The 27,067-nt window shown below is 42.5% G+C and overlaps 2 protein-coding genes across 10 annotated transcripts in view; one reads left to right on the top strand and one right to left on the bottom strand.

Annotated features, from left to right (window-relative positions):
- Positions 1 to 27,067, bottom strand: part of LOC115179515 (zinc finger protein OZF) — a 919,448-nt gene that overhangs the window by 612,052 nt on the left and 280,329 nt on the right. The gene's annotated exons all lie outside the window — the stretch shown is intronic.
- LOC115179511 (zinc finger protein 665) overlaps positions 1 to 27,067 on the top strand; it is a 514,676-nt gene that overhangs the window by 254,594 nt on the left and 233,015 nt on the right. For 2 of the 8 annotated variants that reach the window (XM_029741102.1, XM_029741109.1), the window contains exons 1-2: positions 4,489 to 4,986; positions 5,742 to 5,980. The exons of 1 other annotated variant lie outside the window; for it this stretch is intronic. In XM_029741102.1, coding sequence (XP_029596962.1) covers positions 4,967 to 4,986; positions 5,742 to 5,980 — 259 coding nt within the window. In that variant the 5' untranslated portion in view covers positions 4,489 to 4,966. 5 more of the 8 variants (XM_029741108.1, XM_029741105.1, XM_029741104.1 and 2 more) reach the window with 5 other exon arrangements.

Raw genomic sequence — 27,067 nt, 5'->3', positions numbered from 1 at the left:
TCATCGCTGATTTGATTTAGAGGATATTGGTGACTAGCAAATAGGCTTGTCCCAATGTGTAGAGGTGTGGTGACATGTATTGAGTAGATCAATAAACATGTATTATTTTTAATTCCATGAATTAAACAAAAGCATTATATTTACTGTAAAGATAACCCCCCAAAACTACAATGATTCAGTAGATCAATAAAGTTACAGTACTCTAGCAAGTCTCACAGCTGATTATGCTGAAAAAACATGTTAGAGAATAGGTCAGATTTGGCTTTGTGATGCTCAAATCACATTTTATTGGTCACATACACATGGTCAGCAGATGTTAGCGAAATGCTTGTGCTTCAAGTTCTGACAGTGCAGTAATACCTAACAAGTAATCTACCAATTCCCTAACAACTACCTATATCACACAAATCTAAAGGGGTGAATGAGAATATGTACAAATAAGTACATGGATGACCGATGGCCGAGCGGCATAGGCAAGTTGCAATAGATGGTATAAAATACGGTATATACAGGTGACATGAGTAATGTAAGATATGTAAACATGATTAAAGTGCCATTATTTAAAGTGTCATTGTTTAAAGTGACTAGTGATTCATTTATTAAAGTGTCTAGTGACTGGGGCTCAATGTAGGCAGCAGCCTCTCTGAGTTAGTGATTGCGGTTTAGCAGTCTGATGACCTTGAGATAGAAGCTGTTTTTCAATCTCTCGGTCCCCGCTTTGATGCACATGTACTGACCTCACCTTCTGGATGATAGCGGTGTGAACAGGCAGTTGCTCGGGTGGTTGTTGTCCTTGATGATCTTTTTGGCCTTCCTGTGACATTGGGTGCTGTAGCTGTCAAGGAGGGCAGGTAGTTTGCCCCCTGGTGATGCGTTGTGCAGACCTCACCACCCTCTGGAGAGTCTTGCGGTTGATGGCGGTGCAGTTGCCGTACTAGGCTGTGATACAGCCCGACAGGATGCTCAATTGTGCATCTGTAAAAGTTTGCCAGGGTTTTGGGTGACAAGCCAAATTTCTTCAGCCTCCTGAGGTTGAAGAGGCGCTATTGCGCCTTCTTCACCACACTGTCTGTGTGGGTGGACCTTTTCAGTTTGTCTGTGATGTGTAGGCCCAGGAACTTAAAACATTTTACATTTTAGTAGACGCTCTTATCCAGAGCGATTTACAGTAGTGAATGCATACATTTCATACATTTTTTTCTTCGTACTGGTCCCCCGTGGGAATCAAACCCACAACCCTGGCGTTACAAACACCATGCTCTACCAACTGAGCCACACGGGACTTTCATTTCAACTTCCTGTCTTGTTCAGCTTCAGAAAAACAGTAAATATGTCACTTGAAACATCATTTTTTGTAATTCATTACACAAAAGTGAAGAAGAGTTTGATCAGCACAAATTCATATACAAACTTTATTTTTCATTGGCAGATCAATTTAGTTGGCTTGAATGTTGTTTTCCAAACATATTTATTATCAATGACTAACATAACAAATCTAGTTTTGAAAATACAATTTAATAAACACATGTAGTCAGTCATTTCACAGCTTGTTTATAATTAAAGAAATAGTCATTTAGTAGTAAAACATTATCCCAAACTAGTGGTGAAAACTGATCATCACATCATCTCTATCTGATACATGTTGTGTCTACTAACTCATTCCCACAGAGAACTGATCATCACATCATCTCTATCTGATACATGTTGTGTCTACTAACTCATTCCCACAGAGAACTGATCATCACATCATCTCTATCTGATACATGTTGTATCTACTAACTCATTCCCACAGAGAACTGATCATCACACCATCTCTATCTGATACATGTTGTGTCTACTAACTCATTCCCACAGAAAACTGATCATCACATCATCTCTATCTGATACATGTTGTGTCTACTAACTCATTCCCACAGAGAACGGATCATCACACCATCTCTATCTGATACATGTTGTGTCTACCAGCTCATTCCCACAGAAAGTGCACAGGGAAGCAGTACCACCCAGTCAACTGTCAGACTCCATTGTTTTAAGTGATGGGCACCAATATGGAAAATATATATATCAATAACAGTAGGATTTTTTCAAACTGATATGGATACCAAACTCAGGAGGTTGGTGGCACCTTAATTGGGGAGGCCAGGCTGGTGATAGTGGTTGGAATGGTATAAAATACAAACACATGGTTTCCATGGTTTCCAGGTGTTTGATGCCGTTCCATTCGTTCCGTCCTAGTCATTATTATGAGCCATCCTCCTCTCAGCCTCCACTGAGATCATATCTATTTCAATGAATTACAATGCAACTGTCTACACTTCACTTCCATGGCTTTGTGAAGTCCAGAAAAGTGATGCGGAATGCTCTTTGGGCCAAGTGTGATTGTTCTGGGTGTCTAACATACCTAAACAGTTTGAATACAATAGGAACCAATTGATAGACCATGGTCCATCAGTTAACTATGCTAAATTGAGAAGGTTTTGAGCCTCCAGCAACAGTCACATAGGCTGTTCTACTATACATAAAAGTGTAGGTTAACAGCAAGGATAAACCAATATCACAATATGCCTTGCTCATATCTATATCAAACAAAATCAATATCATATCTAATTATCTATATTGGTTCTCACCACAAATTGTTTAATTGTCAGAAGCCAGAGTGTATTCAACTCTAAGGGCAAATCCAAGTTAATATCTTTCAGTAGAACCTAACAAAACACAGCACAACTGACAAGGTGCCAACTGGGCACAAACTGGTTGAATCAATGTTGTTTCAACATAATTTGTCAACGTATTGTGACGTGGAATGTACGTGTAGAATACTGTACATTGGAAAAACTGTTGTTTTGAGGTTCAACCACAGGATTATGGCATCATTTTAACCAATTTTCAACATAGTTAAACCTTGTATAAATAGGTTGAATATATGTTGAATTTGTACCTTTGAAACAACATGATATCTTCAACCTTATATCCACTATCAGAAAAGACAATAGGCTGGCCAGCACCTCCTAGTGGAGAGTTGATGTATCTACAGCTATCCTTTTGGTCTGTCATCCAGGGTGGACATATTTTAAAGTAGGTGAGCTGATGTCACCTCACCTGAGGCAAAGCAAAACATGTAATTGGCTGTTCAGATACAGCTCAACAGACAGTAATATTGATTGATTTAATTATTGATTTTTCAGACTTTGGTGATTACATCTGCCAATAACTCACCCTCAGACTGTTTTTCTAGTCACTCAATGACATTCAAGATTGGTGCCTCAAACTCCCTTACGCTCTCTCTCTCTCGACTTGACAACAGCTGTTCAACTCCCGCCATGCCTGCTATGAATGCGGGACTTGGTGGTTCACTATGAGCAGATGAATACACAGGAAGTAGAAACTTCCCGATTCTACCAGTGAAATTAAAACTTACTAGTTCTAGCTTGTGGTTTGGATAATTTTGAAGTTTATTACAAAAACGGAATGTTCTTATACTAATGACTATATGCCACAGCAGAGCCAGGGTGAAATTCCCCTTTAAACTGTAGTTGTTAAATTTCTTCAATGCAGGATTCTACATGCAGGAGTTAGTCCGTAGCGGGGTGTGTCTGGTTTTGGGTAGGAAATATGGCGAAGCGGAAGTGCTGTTCGAGTCTGATATCTCCCAGTTCAGTAAAGTTGGTAAGAAGGAATGGAAGACGGAGACAACGAAAAGTTTAACAAAAATACAAAAAGTTGTAAACGAACATCGTTTTTTTTGGAGTGCGATTCGTCAACAATTATCTATTTTTGGGAGATCATTTGAGGTCAGGAAGATGGTAAAGGAGGCCTTAGGAAAGGTAGTCAGTCAGAGTGACCAGTAGTGGTTTTGATTTGATTTCATGCGTCTCAGAAGAGAAGAGAAGGGGAGAGCATTGTGTTTTTCAGAGCAGGGCACCGATAAAAGGGTGTTATATCTGGAGTTTCGTTGGAAGAGTGAAGAGTGTCTGCCTATGTTGTGGAAATATTCAGTCAATAATATTTCTCAAATACCGGAGCCTGTGAGTTCAAATAGACTTTTATTACAGAGTAATATCAGCCTTGCTGGTTCATGAAAACAACTAACTTTCTAGCCTTGGCACACACTTTTTTATACAGGTTTCATCCTTATGTCACACACATAGTAACTATGTTAATGATTATCCCCTCTGGCATTTAGCCACCATTATCTTTTTGCTTTGCACTAATTTTAGTTTGGTTTCATATTAGGGCATGGAAACATTAGAGCCATAGCAATGGTTAAACAATAAACAGTCATGGTCACTCCCCAGACAGGTGCATGTCTAATGACCTAGACACACATATATAGTGCACTCATCAAGCTGACGACTACAAAATGTGTAATGAACACATATGTACTGGAAGATTTCCAATACCTACTCATGTGATGCTAGGATATGTAAGATACACAGTGAGAGCTATTGTGAATTAACCACTACAGTTATGAAATTGATCAAATAATGGCCATGTATCAAGTGAGTGCCGACGGAATCTTTTTGGTATTTATTTGGATCCCCATTAAACGCTGCAAAAGTATCAGAATTGTTCACTTCTCTCACTGACTTCTCAAACCACGGATTGGTCTGCTTCACAGACGTTCTCTGAAGTCTCGCGTTGTTACGTCTCTGGGTTTAGAAACTGGTAGTGGGGGAACAGGAAGTTCCGCGCAGGCGCGCATCATTCTTCAGAATAAAGGATACGTCAGAATTGTGCGGTCGAGACGACAAATTTTGTGTCCGTTTCAAATGTATTACTACTGGTATGTAATAGCACGTTCTAATACCGAAAGAACATGTCATAACATGCTAGGTAACAAATACGTCAAGGTATTATAACGTTTTGATAAAGGTTGTATGTGCTATTTTTGTGTCAAACCGCGTGAGTGAACGTGATACCTTTTTTACAAGTCACATAGTTAGATACGTTGTGTTAGTCTGAGTGGATGGATATCATTTCGTCAAGGTAATTTCATAAAGGATCAATCTTTGAGATTTCTGGGTTCGTTTTACATGTCGTTTTTGGTTTTGTGTAAAATTCATGAGCTGGTAAAATGGCGGTTCCCACTCGGTCTGCATCAACGTACTTCAGTGCAGGCAGTGAGGGAGCAGCAGAGAGACAATTTTACGGCTGCACTACTGTTTTGGAGCTAAATGTAATGATTATCAGTTTTCTACATTTGTACTAATATTAAGACATTCAGTTGTTTCTGTCTATCTATACATGTTACTACTATGGTGTGAACGGAAATACTATTGGTTTTTGATTGGAATAATACAGTGAAGACAAGGTTATTCAGGAAAATAGTACATAGTGCTGCCTAAAACATACTGCAACCTTGTACTAAATGTTTTTGGAGTAATTTATGCATTTATGTGAATTCAGGAAACCTACTATAGATTAAGTGCATTGAGTTGTGTAGCCTAATTTAAAGTGTATGCTTTGTCTAATGTGAATTAATGTTTTGTCAATGCCTATATACCAGATTTATTGAAATGAGATCAGTGCTTGACTTGGACAGGAGCTCACTGGAGCTGAGTACCGTCACCTCAAATGTCTACTGTTTGAGCTCATCTTCCTCTTATAGAATATTAGCTCAACAGTATTGTGGAGCTCCTGCACCTAAATATAAACCATATTTTTAGAGAATAAAGAAAGTCTTGACAGTTCTGGCACTAACTTTTGTGTCCGTTTCTCTTTATTACTACTGGCTGACTCAGATTAAGTCTGAGGCCGGTAATATCAACAGTGAGGACAAAGCCAGCCTGCCTCTCTCCTTCCACACTGAGTCTAAACCTACAGTCACTGGGTCCTGATTGTGACAGTGGAGCCCAGTTTGCACTGCAGGATCCAGAGATGACATCAGTGAAGCTGGAAGACTGCAGTCAAACACTGGAGATGAATGTCAACATTAAAGATGAAGAAGAGGAGGAGAAGATTGGGACATCAGTTTCTCATGGTAAGCACAGGTTCTATCTAACTAAGTTGTTTATTCGTTCCAACTTCCCACTGTGTATGAAAAGTTGCTGTAGAACTGTTTTATTTATTTAAATTATTTCACCTTTATTTAACCAGGTAGGCCAGTTGAGAACAAGTTCTCATTAACAACTGCGACCTGGCCAAGATAAAGCAAAGCAGTGCGACAAAAACTACACAGACTTCCACATGGGATAAATGAACGTACAGTCAATAACACAATAGAAAAATCTATATGCAGTGTATGCAAATGTAGTAAGATTAGTGAGTTAAGGCAATAAAGGCCATAGTGGGGAATTAATTACAATTTAGCATTAACACTGGAGTGATAGATGTGCAAGTAGAGATACTGTGGTGCAAAATAGCAAAAATAAATAACAATATGGGGATGAGGAAGTTGGGTGGGCTATTTACAGATGGGCTGTGCACAGGTGCAGTGATCGGTAAGCTGCTCTAACAGCTGATGTTTAAAGTTAGAGAGGGAGATATAAGACTCCAGCTTCAGTGATTTTTGCAATTCGTTCCAGTCATTGGCAGCAGAGAACTGGAAGAACAGGCGGCCAAAAGAGGAGTTGGCTTTGGGGATGACCAGTGAAATAAGCCTGCTGGAGCGTGTGCTACGGGTGGGTGTTGCTATGGTGACCAGTGAGCTGAGATAAGGCAGTTCTTTACCTAGCAAAGACTTATAGATGACCTGGAGCCAGTGGGTTTGGCGACGAATATGAAGCGAGGGCCAGCCAACGAGAGCATACAGGTCGCAGTGGTGGGTAGTATATGGGGCTTTGGTGACAAAACAGATGGCACTGTGATAGACTACATCCAATTTGCTGAGTAGTGTTGGAGGCTATTTTGTAAATGACATTGCCGAAGTCAAGGATCGGTAGGATAGTCAGTTTTACGAGGGTAGGTTTGGCAGCATGAGTGAAGGAGGCATTGTTGTGAAATAGGAAGCCGATTCTAGATTTAATTTTGGATTGGAGATGCTTAATGTGAGTCTGGAAGGAGAGTTTACAGTCTAACCAGATACCTAGGTATTTGTAGTTGTCCACATATTCTAAGTCAGAACCGTCCAGAGTAGTGATGCTAGTCGGGCGGGCGGGTACAGACAGCGATCAGTTTAAGAGCATGCAATTAGTTTTACTAGCATTTAAGAGCAGTTGGGGGGCCACGGAAGGAGTGTTGTACGGCATTGAAGCTCGTCTGGAGGTTTAACAGTGTCCAAAGAAGGACCAGAAGTAGACAGAATGGTGTCGTCTGCGTAGAGGTAGATCAGAGAATCACCAGCCGCAAGAGTGACATCATTGATTTATACAGAGAAAAGAGTCGGCCCGAGAATTGAACCCTGCGGAACCCCAATAGAGACTGCCAGAGGTCCGGACAACAGGCCCTCCGATTTGACACACTGAACTCTGTCTGATATGTAGTTGGTGAACCAGACGAGGAAGTCATTTGAGAAATCAAGGCTGTTGAGTCTGCCGATAAGAATACAGTGATTGACAGAGTCAAAAGCCTTGGCCAGGTCAATGAAGACTGCTGCACAGTACTGTCTTTTATCGATGGCAGTTATGATATTGTTTAGGACCTTGAGCGTGGCTGAGGTGCACCCGTGACCAGCTCGGAAACCAGATTGCATAGCGGAGAAGGTATGGTGGGATTCGAAATGGTCGGTGATCTGTTTGTTAACTTGGCTTTCGAAGACTTTAGAAAGGCAGGGCAGGATTTCATGATGAACTGTTTTAATGAGAAGGTAGATGTTATTTCATGCTACTGAGACTTGCATGGTTTGACACCAGTATTGCCAGCATTTGTTTTATTCACTGGTCTATCTGGAGTGATCAGAGAGTAGACTAAAGAAGTGAAGTAGACAAACTGCCAGTGTTTTAAAGTTCTAGGAAGTGAGTTTGTGTAGTTTCTAACCCTTGTGATAGTGAGTGGAGGATGATATTGCTCATAATTTTCATGACTTATGAGATACTTTTAGAATAGTTTTATTCCTCTTTTGTATTGCACAGCCTACTCGTATGAATACATCCATTTTGAAAGTATTCAGACCACGTGACTTTTTCCACATTTTGTTACGTTACGCTAAAATGGATTAAATAAAACATGTTCCTCAATCTACACACAATTCCCCATAATGACAAAGCAAACGCAGGTTTTTAGAAATGTTTTCACATTTATAAAAAATGTGAACAGAAATACCTTATTTACATAAGTATTCAGACACTTTGCTATGAGACTTGACATTGAGCTCAGGTGCATCTTGTTTCCATTGATCATTGTTGAGATATTTCTACAACTTGATTGTTGTCAACCTGTGTTAAGTTCAATTGATTGGACATGATTTGGAAAGGCACACACCTGTCTACTATAGGTTAAGTATTAGCTCAAAAGTATTGTGGAATTCCTGCACCTAAATATAAACAGTACCGGCACCCAAAATGTTTATCAGCAACTATTTCTGTCCAAGTCAAGCACTGAATTAGATAATTGAACAATATAAAATATAATATATTTAATAGAGAATAAAGACCTTGCCAGAACTTTCAAGAAAATAACTTGGGTCTGTCTCTCTTGTACTACTTGCCGAGTCAGGTACGAGGCCGGTAACATCAACAATGAGGACAAACCCAGCCTTCCTCTCTCCTTCCACACTGAGTCCAAACCTACAGTCACGGGGTCCTGATTGTGACAGTGGAGCCCAGTTTGCACTGCAGGATCCAGAGATGGCATCAGTGAAGCTGGAAGACTGCAGTCAAACACTGGAGATGAATGCCAACATTAAAGATGAAGAAGAGGAGGAGAAGATTGGGACATCTGTTTCTCATGGTAAGAGCATGTTCTATCTATCTAATTTTGTTGTTTGTTACAACTTCCCACTGTGTATGAAAAGTTGCAGTATAACTGTTTCATGATGAACTGTTTCCATGAGAAGGTAAATATTATTTCATGGTTTGACACCAGTATTGCCAGCATTTTTTTATTCACTGGAGTGATCAGAGTAGACTAAAGAAGTGAAGTAGACAAACTGCCAGTGTTTTAAAGTTCTATGAAATTAGTCTGTGTAGTTACTAACCCTTGTGATAGTGAGTGGAGGATGATGTAGGTCATAATTTTCTTGACTTATGAGATACTTTTAGAATAGTTTTATTCTCTTTTTGTATTGCACAGCCTACTCATATGAATACGTACAGGTAGCCTAATGGTTAAAGCGTTGGGCCAGTAATCGAAAGGTTGCTGGATCGAATCCCTGAACTGACAAGGTAAAAATAAACTCATCAAGAAAAGAAACGTCCTCTTACTGTCAACTGTGTTAATTTTCAGCAAACTTAACATGTGTAAATATTTGTATGAACATAAGATTCAACAGCTGAGATATAAGCTGAACAAGTTCCACAGACATGTGACTAACAAATTGAGTAATGTGTCCCTGAACAAAGGGGGGGGGGTCAAAATTAGAGGTTGACGATTAGTCGGAATGGCCGATTTAATTAGGGCCGATTTCAAGTTTTCATAACAATCGGAAATCGGTATTTTTGGACGCCGATTTTTAATTTAAACCAATTATTATTATTATTATTATTTTTTGGACCTTTATTTAACTTGGGAAGTCAGTTAAGAACACATTCTTATTTTCAATGATGGCCTAGGAACGGTGGGGTAACTGCCTTGTTCAGGGGCAGAACGACAGATTTTTACCTTGTCAGCTCAGGGATTCAATCTTGCAACCTTACGGTTAACTAGTCTAACGCTCTAACCACCTGCTTTACATTGCACTCCACGAGGTTACGAGAACGCAGTAAGAAGCTACGGTAAGTTGCTAGCTAGCATTAAACTTATCTTATAAAAACCAATCAATCATAATCACTAGTTAACTACACGTGGTTGATGATATTACTAGTTTACCTAGCCTGTCCTGCGTTGCATATAATCGCTTAGGTACACGTTGCTCCAACCATAAACATCAATGCCTTTCTTAAAATCAATACACAAGTATATATTTTTAAACCTGCATATTTAGCTAAAATAAATCCAGGTTAGCAGGCAATATTAACCAGGTGAAATTGTGTCATTTTGTGTTCATTGCACGCAGAGTCAGTGTATATGCAACAGTTTGGGTCGCCTGGCTCGCTGCGAACTAATTTGCCAGAATTTTACGTAATTATGACATAACATTGAAGATTGTGCAATGTAACAGGAATAACGTTTTGTTTTCGAGATGATAGTTTCCGGATTCGACCATATTAATGACCTAAGGCTCGTATTTCTGTGTGTTATTATGTTATAATTATGTCTATGATTTGAAAGAGCAGTCTGACTGAGCGGTGGTAGGCAACAGCAGGCTCATAAGCATTCATTCAAAATAGCACTTCCGTGCGTTTTGCCAGCAGCTCTTCGCAATGCTTCAAGCATTGCGCTGTTTATGACTTCAAGCCTGTCAACTCCCGAGATTAGGCTTGTGTAACCCATGTGAAATGGCTAGCTAGTTAGCCGGGTGCGCGCTAATAGCGTTTCAAACGTCACTCGCTCTGAGACTTGGAGTAGTTGTTTCCCCTCCTCTGCATGGGTAACGCTGCTTCGAGGGAGGCTGTTGTCGATGTGTTCCTGGTTTGAGCCCAGGTAGGAGCGAGGAGAGGGACGGAAGCTATACTGTTACACTGGCAAGAATAAAGTGCCTGTAAGAACATCCAATAGTCAAAGGTATATGAAATACAAATCATATAGAGAGAAATAGTCCTATAATTCCTATAATATCTACAACCTAAAACATCTTATCTGGGAATATTGAAGACTCATGTTAAAAGGAACCACCAGCTTTCATATGTTCTCATGTTCTGAGCAAGGAACTTAAACGTTAGCTTTTTTACATGGCACATATTGCACTTTTACTTTCTTCTCCAACACTTTGTTTTTGCATTATTTAAACCAAATTGAACATGTTTCATTATTTATTTGAGGCTAAATTGATTTTATTGATGTATTATATTAAGTTAAAATAAGTGTTCATTCAGTATTGTTCTAATTGTCATTATTACATATAAAATAAAAAATAAATCGTCCGATTCATCGGTATCGGGGTTTTTGGCCCTCCAATAATCGGTATCGGTATCAGCGTTGAAAAATCATAATCGGTCGACCTCTAGTCAAAATCAAAAGTAACAGTCAGTATCTGGTGTGGCCACCAGCTGCATTAAAGCTCATTTTGAAGAACTTTCCACCTCCAAAGGCTGCAAACAGCTTAACTAGGCTGAAACAGTCCTATGATCAAGGTGAAAAACCTCGTATATTGCTGGCCTGGCTCATTAAGAAGTTCAATTAAGACCGAGCCATTAATGCAATTCATAATTAATATTGACAATTATCAATGGATCCTGTAGAAATAAACCAAACATTTGCTTCCTACTACAACACACTTTACAACTCTGAATCTCCTGAGAACTAATTAGGTCTTGATGTTCCCTCTAGTTCAGAAGATACTAAATTGGATCAGGAAAAGGAATTGGATGGTGTTGAAATATCTGATGCTATTTTCAATATGAAGGGAGGTAAAGAGGCAGGTCCAGATGGGCTCCCAATAGATATTTAAGGACGAACTTCTAGGTCCACTTTCGGATATGTAGTGTATTGAGGTATGGTATCCTCTAAAGCTCAGAGACAGACAATAAACACCCGCCTGAGATAGTTGCAATACAATTGGATAATGAGAACATATATCACCCTTGTTAAGCTCCACAAATTTGACCCTAATACCCCAGACCTGTGAAAATGGTTGTGACCTGTGTGTTAAATGTTACACGCATTTAGGCACCTTGTATCATTGCCTGGAGGAATGTGCTGAGAGCTCAGTACTGCGTTATATCTCTTAGATTACCTGTACCCCAATACCACTAATCCCTAAACTATGCCTCCTAAATCTTTACCCAGAGAATCTCTCTTTACAGAGGAGAGGAGAGAAAAGAAAATGGTTGACCTCTGTCTATTACAAGCTAGACGTTCAATTGCTCTCCACTGGAAGTATGTCAGTTCCTTCACTTGGTCATTGGTTAAAATAATTAACATCAAGCCTGGCTCTTGAAAAATTAACTTATATAGTGAAAAAGAAAGCCCTAGGGTTTCATAATATTTCTGATCAGTTTTGTGAGTTTTTGCAAACTGGTGATATTGTGGAAGCATTGAATATTGGCTCTTGTCGAAGCAACCGCACATTGTACTTTTTATTTGTTTGGTTGTTTTGTTTTTCTATCTTTGTGTTGAGGGGGGGTGTAAAAAAGAAAAGAGAATTGTATTTCTGTAATTGCCGATTTGTCATACTTGGAACTAATAAATATATATATATATGAATGATGGAGGCCACTATGTTCTTGGGGACCTTCAACGCTTCAAGGGGCGCCTGAGTGGCGCAGCGGTATAAGGTACTGCATCTCACTACAGACCCTGGTTCGATTCCAGGCTATATCACAACCGGTCGTTATTGGGAGTCCCATAGGGCTGCGCACAATTGGCCCAGCGTAGGCCGTCATTGTAAAAAATAATTAGTTCTTAACCGACTTGCCTAGTTTAATTAAGGTTCAATAAAAAATAAACACTGCAGAAATGTTTTGGTGCCCTCCCCCAGATCTGTGCATCGACATAATCCTTTCATGGAGATCTACAGACAATTCCGTCGACCTCATGGCTTGGTTTTTGCTCTGAGATGCACTGTCAAATGTGGGACCTTATCTAGACAGGTGTGTGCCTTTACAAATCATGTCCAATCAATTGAATTTACCACAGGTTGGTAACAATCAAGTTGTAGAAACATCTCAAGGATGATCAATGGAAACAGGATGTACCTGAGCTCAATGTTGAGTCTCATAGCAAAGGGTCTGAATACTTACGTAAATAAGGTATTTCTGTTTTTTTTTGTGAAAACATTTCTAAAAACTTGTTTGCTTTGTCATTATTGGGTATTGTGTGTAGATTGAGAAATGTTTTATTTACTAAATTTTAGAATAATGCTGTGACGTAACAAAATGTGGAAAAAGTCAAGGGGTCTAAATACTTTCCAAATGGGAGAGGGGGATACCTAGTCAGTTGTACAACTGAATGCATTCAACTAAAATGTGTCTTCCACATTTAACCCAACCCCTCTGAGTCAGAGAGGTGCAGGGGGCTGCCATAATGGACATCCATGTCTTCGGCGCACGGGCAGCATGACATCTCAACAAAAAAAAGAAACATCTCTTTTTCAGGACTCTGTCTTTCAAAGATAATTTGTAAAAATCCAAATAACTTCACAGTTCTAAATTGTAAAGAGTTTAAACACTGTTTCCCATGCTTGTTCATTGACCTATAAACAATTAATGAACATGCACCTGTGAAACGGTCGTTAAGACACTAACGGCTTACAGAGGGTAGGCAATTAAGGTCACAGTTATGAAAACTTATGACACTGAAGAGGCCTTTCTACTGACTCTGAAAAACACCAAAAGAACGATGTCCAGGGTCCCTGCTCATCTGCGTGAACGTGCCTTAGGAATACTACAAGGAGGCATGAGGACTGCAGATGTGGCCAGGGCAATACATTTCAATGTATGCACTGTGAGACGCCTAAGACAGCGCTACAGGGAGACAGGACGGACAGCTGATCGTCTTTGCAGTGGCAGACCACGTGTAACAACACCTGCACAGGATCGGTACATCCGAACATCACACCTGCTGGACAGGTAGAGGATGGCAATAACAACTGCCCGAGTTACACCAGGAACGCACAATCCCTCCATCAGTGCTCAGACTGTCCACAATAGTCTGAGAGAGGCTGGACTGAGGGCTCGTAGGCCTGTTGTTAGGCCTACAAGGACCCATGCCAAATCAGGACCCATGCCAAATCTTTTTAGTTTCCTGAGGGGGAATAGGCTTTGTTGTGCCCTCTTCACGACTGTCTTGGTGTGTTTGTACCAATCTAGTTTGTTGTTGATGTGGATACTGAGGAACTTGAAGCTCTCAACCTGCTCCACAACAGCCCCGTCGATGAGAATGGGGGCGTGCTCAGTCCTCCTTTTTCTGTAGTCCACAATCATCTCCTTAGTCAAGGCTACGTTGAGGGATAGGTTGTTATTCTGGCACCACACGGCCAGGTCTCTGACGACCTCCCTATAGGCTGTCTCATCGTTGTCTGTGATCAGGCCTACCATTGTTGTGTCGTCTGCAAACTTAATGATGGTGTTGGAGTCGTGCCTGGCCATGCATGAGCTTTGAGGGTACTATAGTGTTGAACGCTGAGCTGTAGTCAATGAATAGCATTCTCACATAAGTGTTCCTTTTGTCCAGGTGGGAAAGGGCAGTGTGGAGTGCAATAGAGATTGCATCATCTGTGGATCTGTTTGGGCGGTATGCAAATTGGAGTGGGTCTAGGGTTTCTGGGATAATGGTGTTGATGTGAGCCATTACCAACCTTTCAAAGCACTTTATGGCTACGGACGTGAGTGCTACGGGTCTGTAGTCATTTAGGCAGGTTGCCTTTGTGTTTTGGGCACAGTGACTATGGTGGTCTGCTTGAAACATGATGGTATTACAGACTCAATCAGGGACATGTTGAAAATGTCAGTGAAGACACCTGCCAGTTGGTCAGCACATGCCCGGAGCACACGTCCTGGTAATCCGTCTGGCCCCGCAGCCTTGTGTATGTTGACCTGTTTAAAGGTTTTACGTCGGCTGCGAAGAGCGTGATCACACAGTCGTCCGGAAAAGCTGATGCCCTCATGCATGCCTCAGTGTTGCTTGCCTCGACGCAAGCATAGAAGTGATTTAGCCCGTCTGGTAGGCTCGTGTCACTGGGCAGCTCGCAGCTGTGCTTCCCTTTGTAGTCTATAATAGTTTGCAAGCCCTGCCACATAAGACGAGCGTCGGAGCCGGTGTAGTATGATTCGATCTTAGCCCTGTATTGACGCTTTGCCTGTTTGATGGTTTGTCGCAGGGCATAGCAGGATTTCTTGTAAGCTTCCAGGTTAGAGTCCCACACCTTGAAAGCGGCAGCTCTACCCTTTAGCTCAGTGCGAATGTTGCCTGTAATCCATGGCTTCTGGTTGGGGTATGTACGTACAGTCACTGTGGGGACGACGTCCTCGATGCACTTATTGATAAAGCCAGTGACTGATGTGGTGTACTCCTCAATGCCATCGGAAGAATCCCAGAACATGTTCCATTCTGTGATAGCAAAACAGTCCTGTAGTTTAGCATCTGCTTCATCTGACCACTTTTTTATAGATCGAGTCACTGGTGCTTCCTGCTTTAATTTTTGCTTGTAAGCAGGAATCAGGAGGATAGAGTTGTGGTTGGATTTACCAAATGGAGGGCGAGGGAGAGCTTTGTATGCGTCTGTGTGTGGAGTACAGGTGATCTAGAATTTTTTTCCCCTCTAGTTGCACATTTAACATGTTGATAGAAATTTGGTAGAACTGATTTAAGTTTCCCTGCATTAAAGTCTCCGGCCAATAGGAGCGCCGCCTCTGGGTGAGTGGTTTCCTGTTTGCTTATTTCCTTTATACAGCTGTCTGAGTGTGGTCTTAGTGCCAACATCTGTCTGTGGTGGTAAATAAACAGCCACGAAAAGTATAGCTGAAAACTCTCTAGGCAAGTAGTGTGGCCTGCAATTTATCACTATACTCTACTTCAGGCGAGCAAAATGTAGAGACTTCCTTAGATTTCATTCACCAGCTGTGGTTTACAAATATGCACAGACCGCCCCCCTCGTCTTACCAGAGTGTGCTGTTCTATCTTGCCGGTGCAGTGTATATCCCGCTAGCTGAATATCCATGTCGTCATTCAGCCACGATTCCGTGAAACATAGGATATTACAGTTTTTGATGTCCCGTTGGTAGGATATTCGTGATCGTACCTCGTCTAATTTATTGTCCTATGATTGCACGTTGGCGAGTAGTATTGACAGTAACGGCAGCTTTCCCAGTCGCCTTCGCCGGCTCCTGACCAGGCATCCGGCTCTTTGTCCTCTGTACCTGCATCGCTTCCTTTTGCAAATAACGGGGATGTCGGTCCTGTGGGGTGTTTGGAGAATGTCTTGTGCGTCGTCTTTGTTGTGGAAAAAATCTTTGTCTAATCCGAGGTGAGTGATCACTGTCCTGATATCCAGAAGATCTTTTTTGCCATAAGATACGGTTGCAGAAACATTATGTACAAAATAAGTTACAAATAACGCGGGAAAAAACACATACCAGTGCAATTGGTTTGGTGCCCGTAAAACTGCTGCCATTTCTTCCGGCGCCATTCTAAAGAATAAAGAAATCTCCAGAACTGTGATGTTAAGAAGATAACCCTTGTGTCCGTTTCTATTTATTACTACAGGTATGTAATAGCAGGTTTAAACTTCCTAATATTAAAAGAACATGTCATACCATGCTAGGTAACAAATCTGTTAAGGTATTATCACGTTTGGTACAGGGTTGATTTGTTATTTTTGTGTCAAACCAAGTGAAGAACGTGATAACTTTTTTAAAAGCCACATAGCTAGAGACTTTGGGTTTGTCTTTTTTTCACCTTTATTTAACCAGGTAGGCTAGTTGAGAACAAGTTCTCATTTGCAACTGCGACTGGCCAAGATAAAGCAAAGCAGTTCGACACATACAACAACACAGAGTTACACATGGAATAAACAAACATACAATCAATAATACAGTAGAAAAATCTATATACAGCATGTGCAAATGAGGTAGGATAAGAGAAGTAAGGCAATAAATAGGCCATGGTGGCGAAGTAATTACAATATAGCAATTAAACACTGGAATGGTAGGATGTGCAGAAGATGAATATGCAAGTAGAGATGCTGGGGTGCAAAGGAACAAGATAAATAAATACAGTATGGGGATGGGGTAGATTGGATGGGCTATTTACAGATGAGCTATGTACGGGTGCAGTGATCTGTGAGCTGCTCTGACAGCTGGTGCTTAAAGCTAGTGAGGGAGGTAAGAGTCTCCAACTTCAGAGATTTTTGCAGTTCGTTCCCGTCATTGGCAGCAGGGAATTGGAAGGAGAGTGGGCCAAGGGAAGAATTGGCTTTGGGGGTGACCAGTGAGATATGCCTGCTGGAGCGCGTGCTACGGGTGCTGCTATGGTGACCAGTGAGCTGAGATAAGGCGGGGCTTTACCTAGCAGAGACTTGTAGATGACCTGAAGCCAGTGGGTTTGGCGACGAGTATGAAGCGAGGACCAGCCAACGAGATCATACAGGTTGCAGTGGTGGGTAGTATATGGGGCTTTGGTGACAAAACGGATGGCACTGTGATAGACTGCATCCAATTTGTTGAGTAGAGTGTTGGAGGCTATTTTGTAAATGACTATTTTGTAAATGACATCGCCGAAGTCGAGGATCGGTAGGATGGTCAGTTTTACGAGGGTATGTTTGGCAGCATGAGTGAAGGAGGCATCGTTGTGAAATAGGAAGCCGGTTCTAGATTTATTTTTGGATTGGAGATGTTTAATGTGAGTCTGGAAGGAGAGTTTACAGTCTAACCAGACACCTAGGTATTTGTAGTTGTCCACATATTCTAAGTCAGAACCGTCCAGAGTAGTGATGCTGGATGGGCGGGCAGGTGCGGGCAGCAATCGGTTGAAGAGCATGCATTTAGTTTTACTTGCATATAAGAGCAGTTGGAGGCCACGTAAGGAGTTGTATGGCATTGAAGCTCATCTGGAGGTTAGTTAACTTGTTATGGATAGGGGGCAGTATTTTCACAGCCGGATAAAAAACGTACCCGATTTAATCTGCTTATTACTCCTGCCCAGAAACTAGAATATGCATATAATTAGTAGCTTTGGATAGAAAACACTCCAAAGTTTCTAAAACTGTTTGAATGGTGTCTGTGAGTATAACAGAACTCAAATGGCAGGCCAAAACCTGAGAAGATTCTGTACAGGAAGTACCCTGTCTGACCATTTCTTGGCCTTCTTTGTCATCTCTATCCAAAACAGAGGATTTCTGCTGTAACGTGACACTTTCTAAGGCTCCCATACGCTCTCAGAAGGCGCCAGAACGTTGATTGATGACTCTGCAGTCTCTGGCTGAAAAACAGTAGCGCATTTGGATAGTGGTCGATCTGAGAACAATGAGACGGGCATGCACGTGCACGTGAAGAGGCCATTTCACATTTTCAGTCTTTGAACGAAAACAACGACTCCCGGTCGGAATATTATCGCTATTTTACGAGAAAAATCGCATAAAAATGGATTTTAAACAGCGTTTGACATGCTTCGAAGTACGGTAATGAAATTTGTTGTCACGATACGCGTGTCACCCTTCATTACCCTTCGGATAGTGTCTTGAACGAACGAACAAAACGCCGCTATTTGGATATAACTATGGATTATTTGGAACCAAACCAACATTTGTTGTTGAAGTAGAAGTCCTGGGAGTGCATTCTGACGAAGAACAGCAAAGGTAATCCAATTTTTCTTATAGTAAATCTGAGTTTGGTGAGTACCAAACTTGGTGGGTGTCAAAATAGCTAGCCTGTGATGGCTGGGCTATCTACTCAGAATATTGCAAAATGTGCTTTCACCGAAAAGCTATTTTAAAATCGGACACCGCGATTGCATAAAGGAGTTCTGTATCTATAATTCTTAAAATAATTATGTTTTTTGTGAACGTTTATCGTGAGTAATTTAGTAAATTCACCGGAAGTGTTCGGTGGGAATGCTAGTTCTGAACGTCACATGCTAATGTAAAAAGCTGGTTTTTGATATAAATATGAACTTGATTGAACAAAACATGCATGTATTGTATAACATAATGTCCTAGGAGTGTCATCTGATGAAGATCATCAAAGGTTAGTGCTGCATTTAGCTGTGGTTTTGGTTTTTGTGACATTATATGCTAGCTTGAAAAATGGGTGTCTGATTATTTCTGGCTGGGTACGCTCCTGACATAATGTTTTGCTTTCGTTGTAAAGCCTTTTTGAAATCGGACAGTGTGGTTAGATAAAGGAGAGTCTTGTCTTTAAAATGGTGTAAAATAGTCATATGTTTGAAAAATGGAAGTTTTCGGATTTTCGAGGAGTTTGTATTTCGCGCCACGCCCTATCATTGGAAATTGGAGCGGTGTTCCGCTAGCGGAACGTCTAGATGTAAGAGGTTAACCTCTCTTGGGCAGGTGGGACGCTAGCGGTTCAAAGTATTCAACAGCCAGTGAAAAATCAGAGGGCCACATTCAAAACCACAAAATGTCATAATTCAAAGTTCTCAAACAAAGGACTATTTTACACCATTTTAAAGGAACACGTCTCCTTAATGTAACCACAAAATCCGATTTCAAAAAGGCTTTATGGCGAAAGCATAAAGTTAGATTATGTTACTTCAAGGCTGGACTACTGCAATGCTCTACTTTCCGGCTACCCGGATAAAGCACTAAACAAACTTCAGTTAGTGCTAAATACGGCTGCTAGAATCCTGACTAGAACCAAAAAAATTGATCATATTACTCCAGTGCTAGCCTCCCTACACTGGCTTCCTGTTAAGGCAAGGGCTGATTTCAAGGTTTTACTGCTAACCTACAAAGCATTACATGGGCTTGCTCCTACCTATCTTTCCGATTTGGTCCTGCCGTACATACCTACACGTACGCTACGGTCACAAGACGCAGGCCTCCTAATTGTCCCTAGAATTTCTAAGCAAACGGCTGGAGGCAGGGCTTTCTCCTATAGAGCTCCATTTTTATGGAATGGTCTGCCTACCCATGTGAGAGACGCAGACTCAGTCTCAACCTTTAAGTCTTTACTGAAGACTTATCTCTTCAGTAGGTCCTATGATTAAGTATAGTCTGGCCCAGGAGTGTGAAGGTGAACGGAAAGGCTGGAGCAACGAACCGCCCTTGCTGCCTTGCCGGTTCCCCTCTTTCCACTGGGATTCTCTGCCTCTAACCCTATTACAGGGGCTGAGTCACTGGCTTACTGGTGTTCTTCCATGCCGTCCCTGGGAGGGGTGCGTCACTTGAGTGGGTTGAGTCACTGACGTGGTCTTCCTGTCTGGATTGGCGCCACCCCTTGGGTTGTGCCATGGCAGAGATCTTTGTGGGCTATACTCGGCCTTGTCCTAGGACGGTACGTTGGTGGTTGTAGACATCCCTCTAGTGGTGTGGGGGCTGTGCTTTGGCAAAGTGGGTGGGGTTATATCCTGCCTGTTTGGCCCTGTCCGGGGGTATCATCGGATGGGGCCACAGTGTCTTCTGATCTCTCCTGTCTCAGCCTCCAGTATTTATGCTGCAGTAGTTTATGTGTCGGGGGGCTAGGGTCAGTCTGTTACATCTGGAGTATTTCTCTTGTCTTATCCGGTGTCCTGTGTGAATTTAAATATGCTCTCTCTAATTCTCTCTTTCTTTCTTTCTTTCTCTCCGAGGACCTGAGCCCTAGGACCATGCCTCAGGACTACCTGGCATGATGACTCCTTGCTGTCCCCAGTCCACCTGGCCGTGCTGCTGCTCCAGTTTCAACTGTTCTGCCCTCGGCTATGGAACCCTGACCTGTTCACCGGATGTGCTTGTTGCACCCTCGACAACTACTATGATTATTATTATTTGACCATGCTGGTCATTTATGAACATTTTAACATCTTGACCATGTTCTGTTATAATATCCACCCGGCACAACCAGAAGAGGACTGGCCACCCCTCATAGCCTGGTTCCTCTCCAGGTTTCTTCCTAGGTTTTTGCCTTTCTAGGGAGTTTTTCCTAGGGAGTTTTTCCTAGCCACCGTGCTTCTTTCACATGCATTGCTTGCTGTTTGGGGTTGTAGGCTGGGTTTCTGTACAGCACTTTGAGATATCAGCTGATGTACGAAGGGCTATATAAATAAATTTGATTTGATTTAGGACAGTTCCAACACAAGAAAAAGCACACAGCCATTTTCCTAGCAAGGACAGGCATCACAAAAACCAGAAAACCAGCTAAAATTATGCATTAACCTTTGACGATCTTCATCAGATGTCACTCCTAGGACATCATGTTACATAATACATGCATTTTTTGTTCGATCAAGTTCATATTTATATCCATAAACCCCATTTTATATTGGCGTGTGATGTTCAGAAAATATTTTGCTTCCAATCAGCACAACAATTTACAAAAATACTCACCATAAACGTTGATAAAATATTAAACTGTTATTCAAATAATTATAGATGAACATCTCCTTTATGCAAACACTGTGACAGATTTCAAAAAAGCTTCACGAGGAAAGCACACTTTGCAATAATCTGAGTACTGCGCTCAGAAAATACACTAGGCAATACAGATACCTCCATTTTGGAGTCATCTAAAATCATAAATAGCATTAGAAATATTCACTTACCTTTGATCTTCATCAGAAGGCACTTCCAGGAATCCCAGGTCCACAATAAATGTTGTTTTGTTCGATAAACTCCATAATTTGTGTCCAAATAGCTCCTTGTTGTTAGCGCGTTCAGTTAGCTACTCCAAGTGTAGGAAGCGGGCGGAAAATGTCACAACGAAAAGTAAAAAAAGTTATATTTACATTAGTTCAAACGTTGTATAGCATCAATCTTTAGGGACTTTATCACTTAGAACTTCAACAATATTCCAACCGGACGATTCCATTGTCTTGAAAAATGTTTTGAAACACAGCTAACTCACGTGAATGCGCGCCAATGAACGCCAGTACCTTCCTGAGTCAACAACTTCCAACTTCCTCTGTTCGCTCTCTGTTCATCATAGACGCCTCAAACAACTTTCTAAAGACTGTTGACATCTAGTGGAAGCCTTAGGAAGTGCAAAATGAACCCTAAGTCACCGTGTGTTCGATAGGCAATGACTTGAAAGGACTACAAGCACCAGAATTCTCACTTCCTGGTTAGATTTTTCTCAGGTTTTTGCCATATGAGTTCTGTTATACTCACAGACATCATTCAAACAGTTTTAGAAACTTCAGAGTGTTTTCTATACAAATCTACTAATAATATGCATATGCTAGTTCCTGGGCCCGAGTAGTAGGCCGTTTAATTTGGGTACGTTTTTCATCCGGCCGTGAAAATACTGCCCCCTACCCTAGAGAGGTTAACACAGTGTCCAAAGAAGGGCCAGAGGTATACAGAATGGTGTTGTCCGCGTAGAGGTGGATCAAAGAATCACCAGCAGCGAGAGCGACATCATTGAGGTATACAGAGAAGAGAGTCGGCCCGAGAATTGAACCCTGTGGCACCCCCATAGAGACTGCCAGAGGTACGGACAACAGGCCCTCCGATTTGACATACTGAACTCTCGGAGAAGTAGTTGGTGAACCATGCGAGGCAATCATTTGAGAAACCAAGGCTGTTGAGTCTGCCAATAAGAATGTTGTGATTGACAGAGTCGAACGCCTTAGCCAGGTCGATGAATACGGCTGCACAGGAATGTCTCTTATCGATGGCGGTTATGATATCGTTTAGGACCTTGAGTGTGGCTGAGATGCACCCATGACCAGCTCTGAAACCAGATTGCATAGCGGAGAAGGTACGGTGAGATTCGAAATGGTCGTTAATCTGTTTGGTAACTTGGCTTTCAAAGACCTTAGAAAGGCAGGGTAGAATAGATATAGGTCTGTAGCAGTTTGGGTCTAGAGTGTCTCCCCCTTTGAAGAGGGGGATGACCGCGGCAACTTTCCAATCTTTGGGAATCTCAGATGATATGAGAGGTTGAACAGGCTAGTAATAGGGGTTGCAACAATTTCGGCAAATAATTTTAGAAAGAGAGGGTCCAGATTGTCTAGCCCGGCTGATTTGTAGGGGTCCAGATTTTGCAGCTCTTTCAGAACATCAGCTATCTAGATTTGGGTGAAGGAGAAATGGGGGAGGTTTGGGCGAGTTGCTGTGGGGAGCGCAGGGCTGTTGTAGGGGTAGCCAGGTGGAAAGCATGTCCAGCCGTAGAAAAAAACGTATTGAAATTCTCAAATTTTGTGGATTTATCGGTAGTGGCAGTGTTTCCTAGCCTCAGTGCAGTGGGCAGCTGGGAGGAGGTGCTCTTATTCTCCATGGACTTTACAGTGTCCCAGAACCTTTTTGAGTTTGTACTACAGAATGCAAATTTCTGCTTGAAAAAGCTAGCCTTAGCTTTCCTAACTGCCTGTGTATATTGGTTCCTAACTTCCCTGAAAAGTTGCATATCACGGGGGCTATTCGATGCTAATACAGAACGCCACAGGATGTTTTTGTGCTGGTCAAGGGCAGACAGGTCTGGAGTGAACCAAGGGCTACAGTGAGGGGAAAAAAGTATTTGATTCCCTGTTGATTTTGTACGTTTGCCCACTAACAAAGAAATTATCAGTCTATAATTTTATTGGTAGGCTTATTTGAACAGTGAGAGACAGAATAACAAAAAAATCCAGAAAAACACATGTCAAAAATGTTATAAAATGATTAGCATTTTAATGAGGGAAATAAGTATTTGACCCCTCTGCAAAACATGACTGAGTACTTGGTGGCAAAACCTTTGTTGGTAATCACAGAGGTCAGACGTTTCTTGTAGTTGGCCACCAGGTTTGCACACATCTCAGGAGGGATTTTGTCCCACTCCTCTTTGCAGATCTTCTCCAAGTCATTAAGGTTTCGAGGCTGACGTTTGGCAACTCGAACCTTCAGCTCCCTCCACAGATTTTCTATGGGATTAAGGTCTGGAGACTGGCTAGGCCACTCCAGGACCTTAATGTGCTTCTTCTTGAGCTACTCCTTTGTTGCCTTGGCCGTGTGTTTTGGGTCCTTGTCATGCTGGAATACCCATCCACGACCCATTTTCATTGCCCTGGCTGAGATTTGACGGTACATGGTCCCGTCCATCGTCCCTTTGATGCGGTGAAGTTGTCCTGTCCCCTTAGCAGAAAAACACCCCCAAAGCATAATGTTTCCACCTCCATGTTTGATGGTGGGGATGGTGTTCTTGGTCATAGGCAGCATTCCTCCTCCTCCAAACACAGCGAGTTGAGTTGATGCCAAAGAAATCCATTTTGGTCTCATCTGACCACAACACTTTCACCCAGTTGTCCTCTGAATCATTCAGATGTTCATTGGCAAACTTCAGACGGGCATGTATATGTGCTTTCTTGAGCAGGGGGACCTTGCGGGCGCTGCAGGATTTCAGACCTTCACGGCGTAGTGTGTTACCAATTGTTTTCTTGGTGACAATGGTCCCGGCTGCCTTGAGATCATTGACAAGATCCTCCTGTGTAGTTCTGGGCTGATTCCTCACCGTTCTCATGATCATTGCAACTCCACGAGGTGAGATCTTGCATGGAGCCCCAGGTCGAGGGAGATTCACAGTTCTTTTGTGTTTCTTCCATTTGCAAATAATCGCACCAACTGTTGTCACCTTCTCACCAAGCTGCTTGGCGATGGTCTTGTAGCCCATTCCAGCCTTGTGTAGGTCTACAATCTTGTCCCTGACATCCTTGGAGAGCTCTTTGGTCTTGGCCATGGTGGAGAGTTTGGAATCTGATTGATTGCTTCTGTGGACAGGTGTCTTTTATACAGGTAACAACCTGAGATTAGGAGCACTCCCTTTAAGAGTGTGCTCCTAATCTCAGCTCGTTACCTGTACAAAAGACACCTGGGAGCCAGAAATCTTTCTGATTGAGAGGGGGTCAAATAATACAAAAAAAATAACCAGGCATCCTCTACTGACGGGATGAGGTCAATGTCATTCCAGGATACCGCGGCCAGGTAGATTAGAAAGGCCTGTTCGCTGAAGTGTTTTAGGGAGCGTTTGACAGTGATGAGGGGTGGTCGTTTGACGGCAGACCCATTACGGATGCAGGCAATGAGGCTGAGATCTTGGTTGAAAACAGCAGAGGTGCATTTGGAGGGCGAGTTAGTTAGGATGATATCTATGAGGGTGCCCGTGTTTACGGATTTGGGGTTGTACCTGGTAGGTTCATTAATCATTTGTGTTCGATTGAGGGCATCAAGCTTAGATTGTAGGATGGCCGGGGTGTTAAGCATGTCCCAGTTTAGGTCACCTAGCAGCACGAGCTCAGAAGATAGATGGGGTGCAATCAATTCACATATGGTGTCCAGGACACACCTGGGGACAGAGGGTGGTCTATAGCAAGCGGCAACGGTGAGAGACTTGTTTCTGGAAAGGTACATTTTTAGAAGTAGAAGCTCAAATTGTTTTGGTACAGACCTGGATAGTAAGGTTTTTTGGTGTTTTTCCTAAGCCAGGATTCAGACACGGCTAAGACATCCGGGTTGGCAGAATGTGCTAAAGCAGTGAATAAAGCAAACTTAGGGAGGAGGCTTCTAATGTTAACATGCATGAAACCAAGGCTTTTACGGTTACAGAAGTCAACAAATGAGAGCACCTGGAGAGTAGGAGTGGCTAGGCACTACAGGTCCTGGATTAACCTCTACCTCACCAGAGGAACAGAGGAGAAGTAGGATAAGGGTACGGCTAAAGGCTATAAGAACTGGCCGTCTAGCACTTTCGGAACAGAGTAATGGGAGCAGGTTTCTGGGCACGATAGCTTAGATTCAAGGCATAATGTACATTTAAGTCATTTAGCAGACGCTCTTATCCAGAGCGACTTACAAATTGGTGCATTCACCTTATGATATCCAGTGGAACAACCACTTTACAATAGTGCATCTAAATATTTTATCCTATCCCAGGTATTCCTTAAAGAGGTAGGGTTTCAGGTGTCTCCGGAAGGTGGTGATTGACTCCGCTGTCCTGGCGTCGTGAGGGAGCTTGTTCCACCATTGGGTTGCCAGAGCAGCGAACAGTTTTGACTGGGCTGAGCGGGAACTGTGCTTCCTCAGAGGTAGGGGGGCCAGCAGGCCAGAGGTGGATGAACGCAGTGCCCTTGTTTGGGTGTAGGGCCTGATCAGAGCCTGAAGGTATGGAGGTGCCGTTCCCCTCACAGCTCCGTAGGCAAGCACCATGGTCTTGCAGCGGATGCGAGCTTCAACTGGAAGCCAGTGGAGAGAGCGGAGGAGCGGGGTGACGTGAGAGAACTTGGGAAGGTTGAACACCAGACGGGCTGCGGTGTTCTGGATGAGTTGTAGGGGTTTAATGGCACAGGCAGGGAGCCCAGCCAACAGCGAGTTGCAGTAATCTAGACGGGAGATGACAAGTGCCTGGATTAGGACCTGCGTCGCTTCCTGTGTGAGACAGGGTCGTACTCTGCGAATGTTGTAGAGCATGAACCTACAGGATCGGGTCACCGCCTTGATGTTAGTGGAGAACGACAGGGTGTTGTCCAGGATCACGCCAAGGTTCTTATGTACAGACAAAGGTATGGTAGGAAGAGAGTACATTGGAGGTAAACCTAGGCATTGAGTACACATGAGAGAGATATAGTCTCTAGAGACGTTTAAACCAGGTGATGTCATCGCATATGTGGGAGGTGGAACAACATGGTTGGTTAAGGCATATTGTGCAAGGCTAGAGGCTTTACAGTGAAATAAGACAGTAATCACTAACCAGGACAGTAATGGACAAGGCATATTGATATTAGGGAGAGGCATGCGTAGCCCAGTGATCGTATGGGTCCAGTGAGTGGTTGGGCTGGCTGGGGACACGGCCATTCAGACAGTTAGCAGGCCGGGGCTAGCAGTTAGTAGGCCGGGGCTAGCAAGCTAGCATAAGGGCCTTAGAAGGACATCGTGATGGGGGAAAGTCGATAGACCAGTCATGGAATTAGTAGGGTTTCAAGTAGCAGAGGGGTCTAAGTACAATTGGCAAAATGGGTATAGCTGATCCATCGGCCAGTTTCTTGGACCACTAACAGCCCAATATGCTCTAGATAGGTAGCAGGCCGTGGTTAGCAGAATGGGCCTTCTGGGGACGTCGCGCTTGATGGGCCTGTTTCAATCCTCGGGCAGATTATGTCGGTAATTTGTCTAATTTGAAAGAATTCATGTTTTGTTGTCAATGCTTACCTACCTGATCTATTGAAATGAGATGGACAGGAGCTCACTGCAGCTGAGTACCGGCACCTCAATTTTCTACTGCTTGAGCTCATGTTCTTATAGAATTTTACCTCAACAGTATTGTGGAGCTTCTGCATCTAAATATAAACAGTACCGCCACCCAAAATGAGT

The sequence above is a fragment of the Salmo trutta genome, chromosome 39 (genome assembly GCF_901001165.1).
Source record: "Salmo trutta chromosome 39, fSalTru1.1, whole genome shotgun sequence".
In the NCBI taxonomy this organism is placed as follows: Eukaryota; Metazoa; Chordata; class Actinopteri; order Salmoniformes; family Salmonidae; genus Salmo; species Salmo trutta.
The sequence above is the reverse complement of the archived record's forward strand: the minus strand, read 5'-3'. Positions and strand labels throughout refer to the sequence as shown.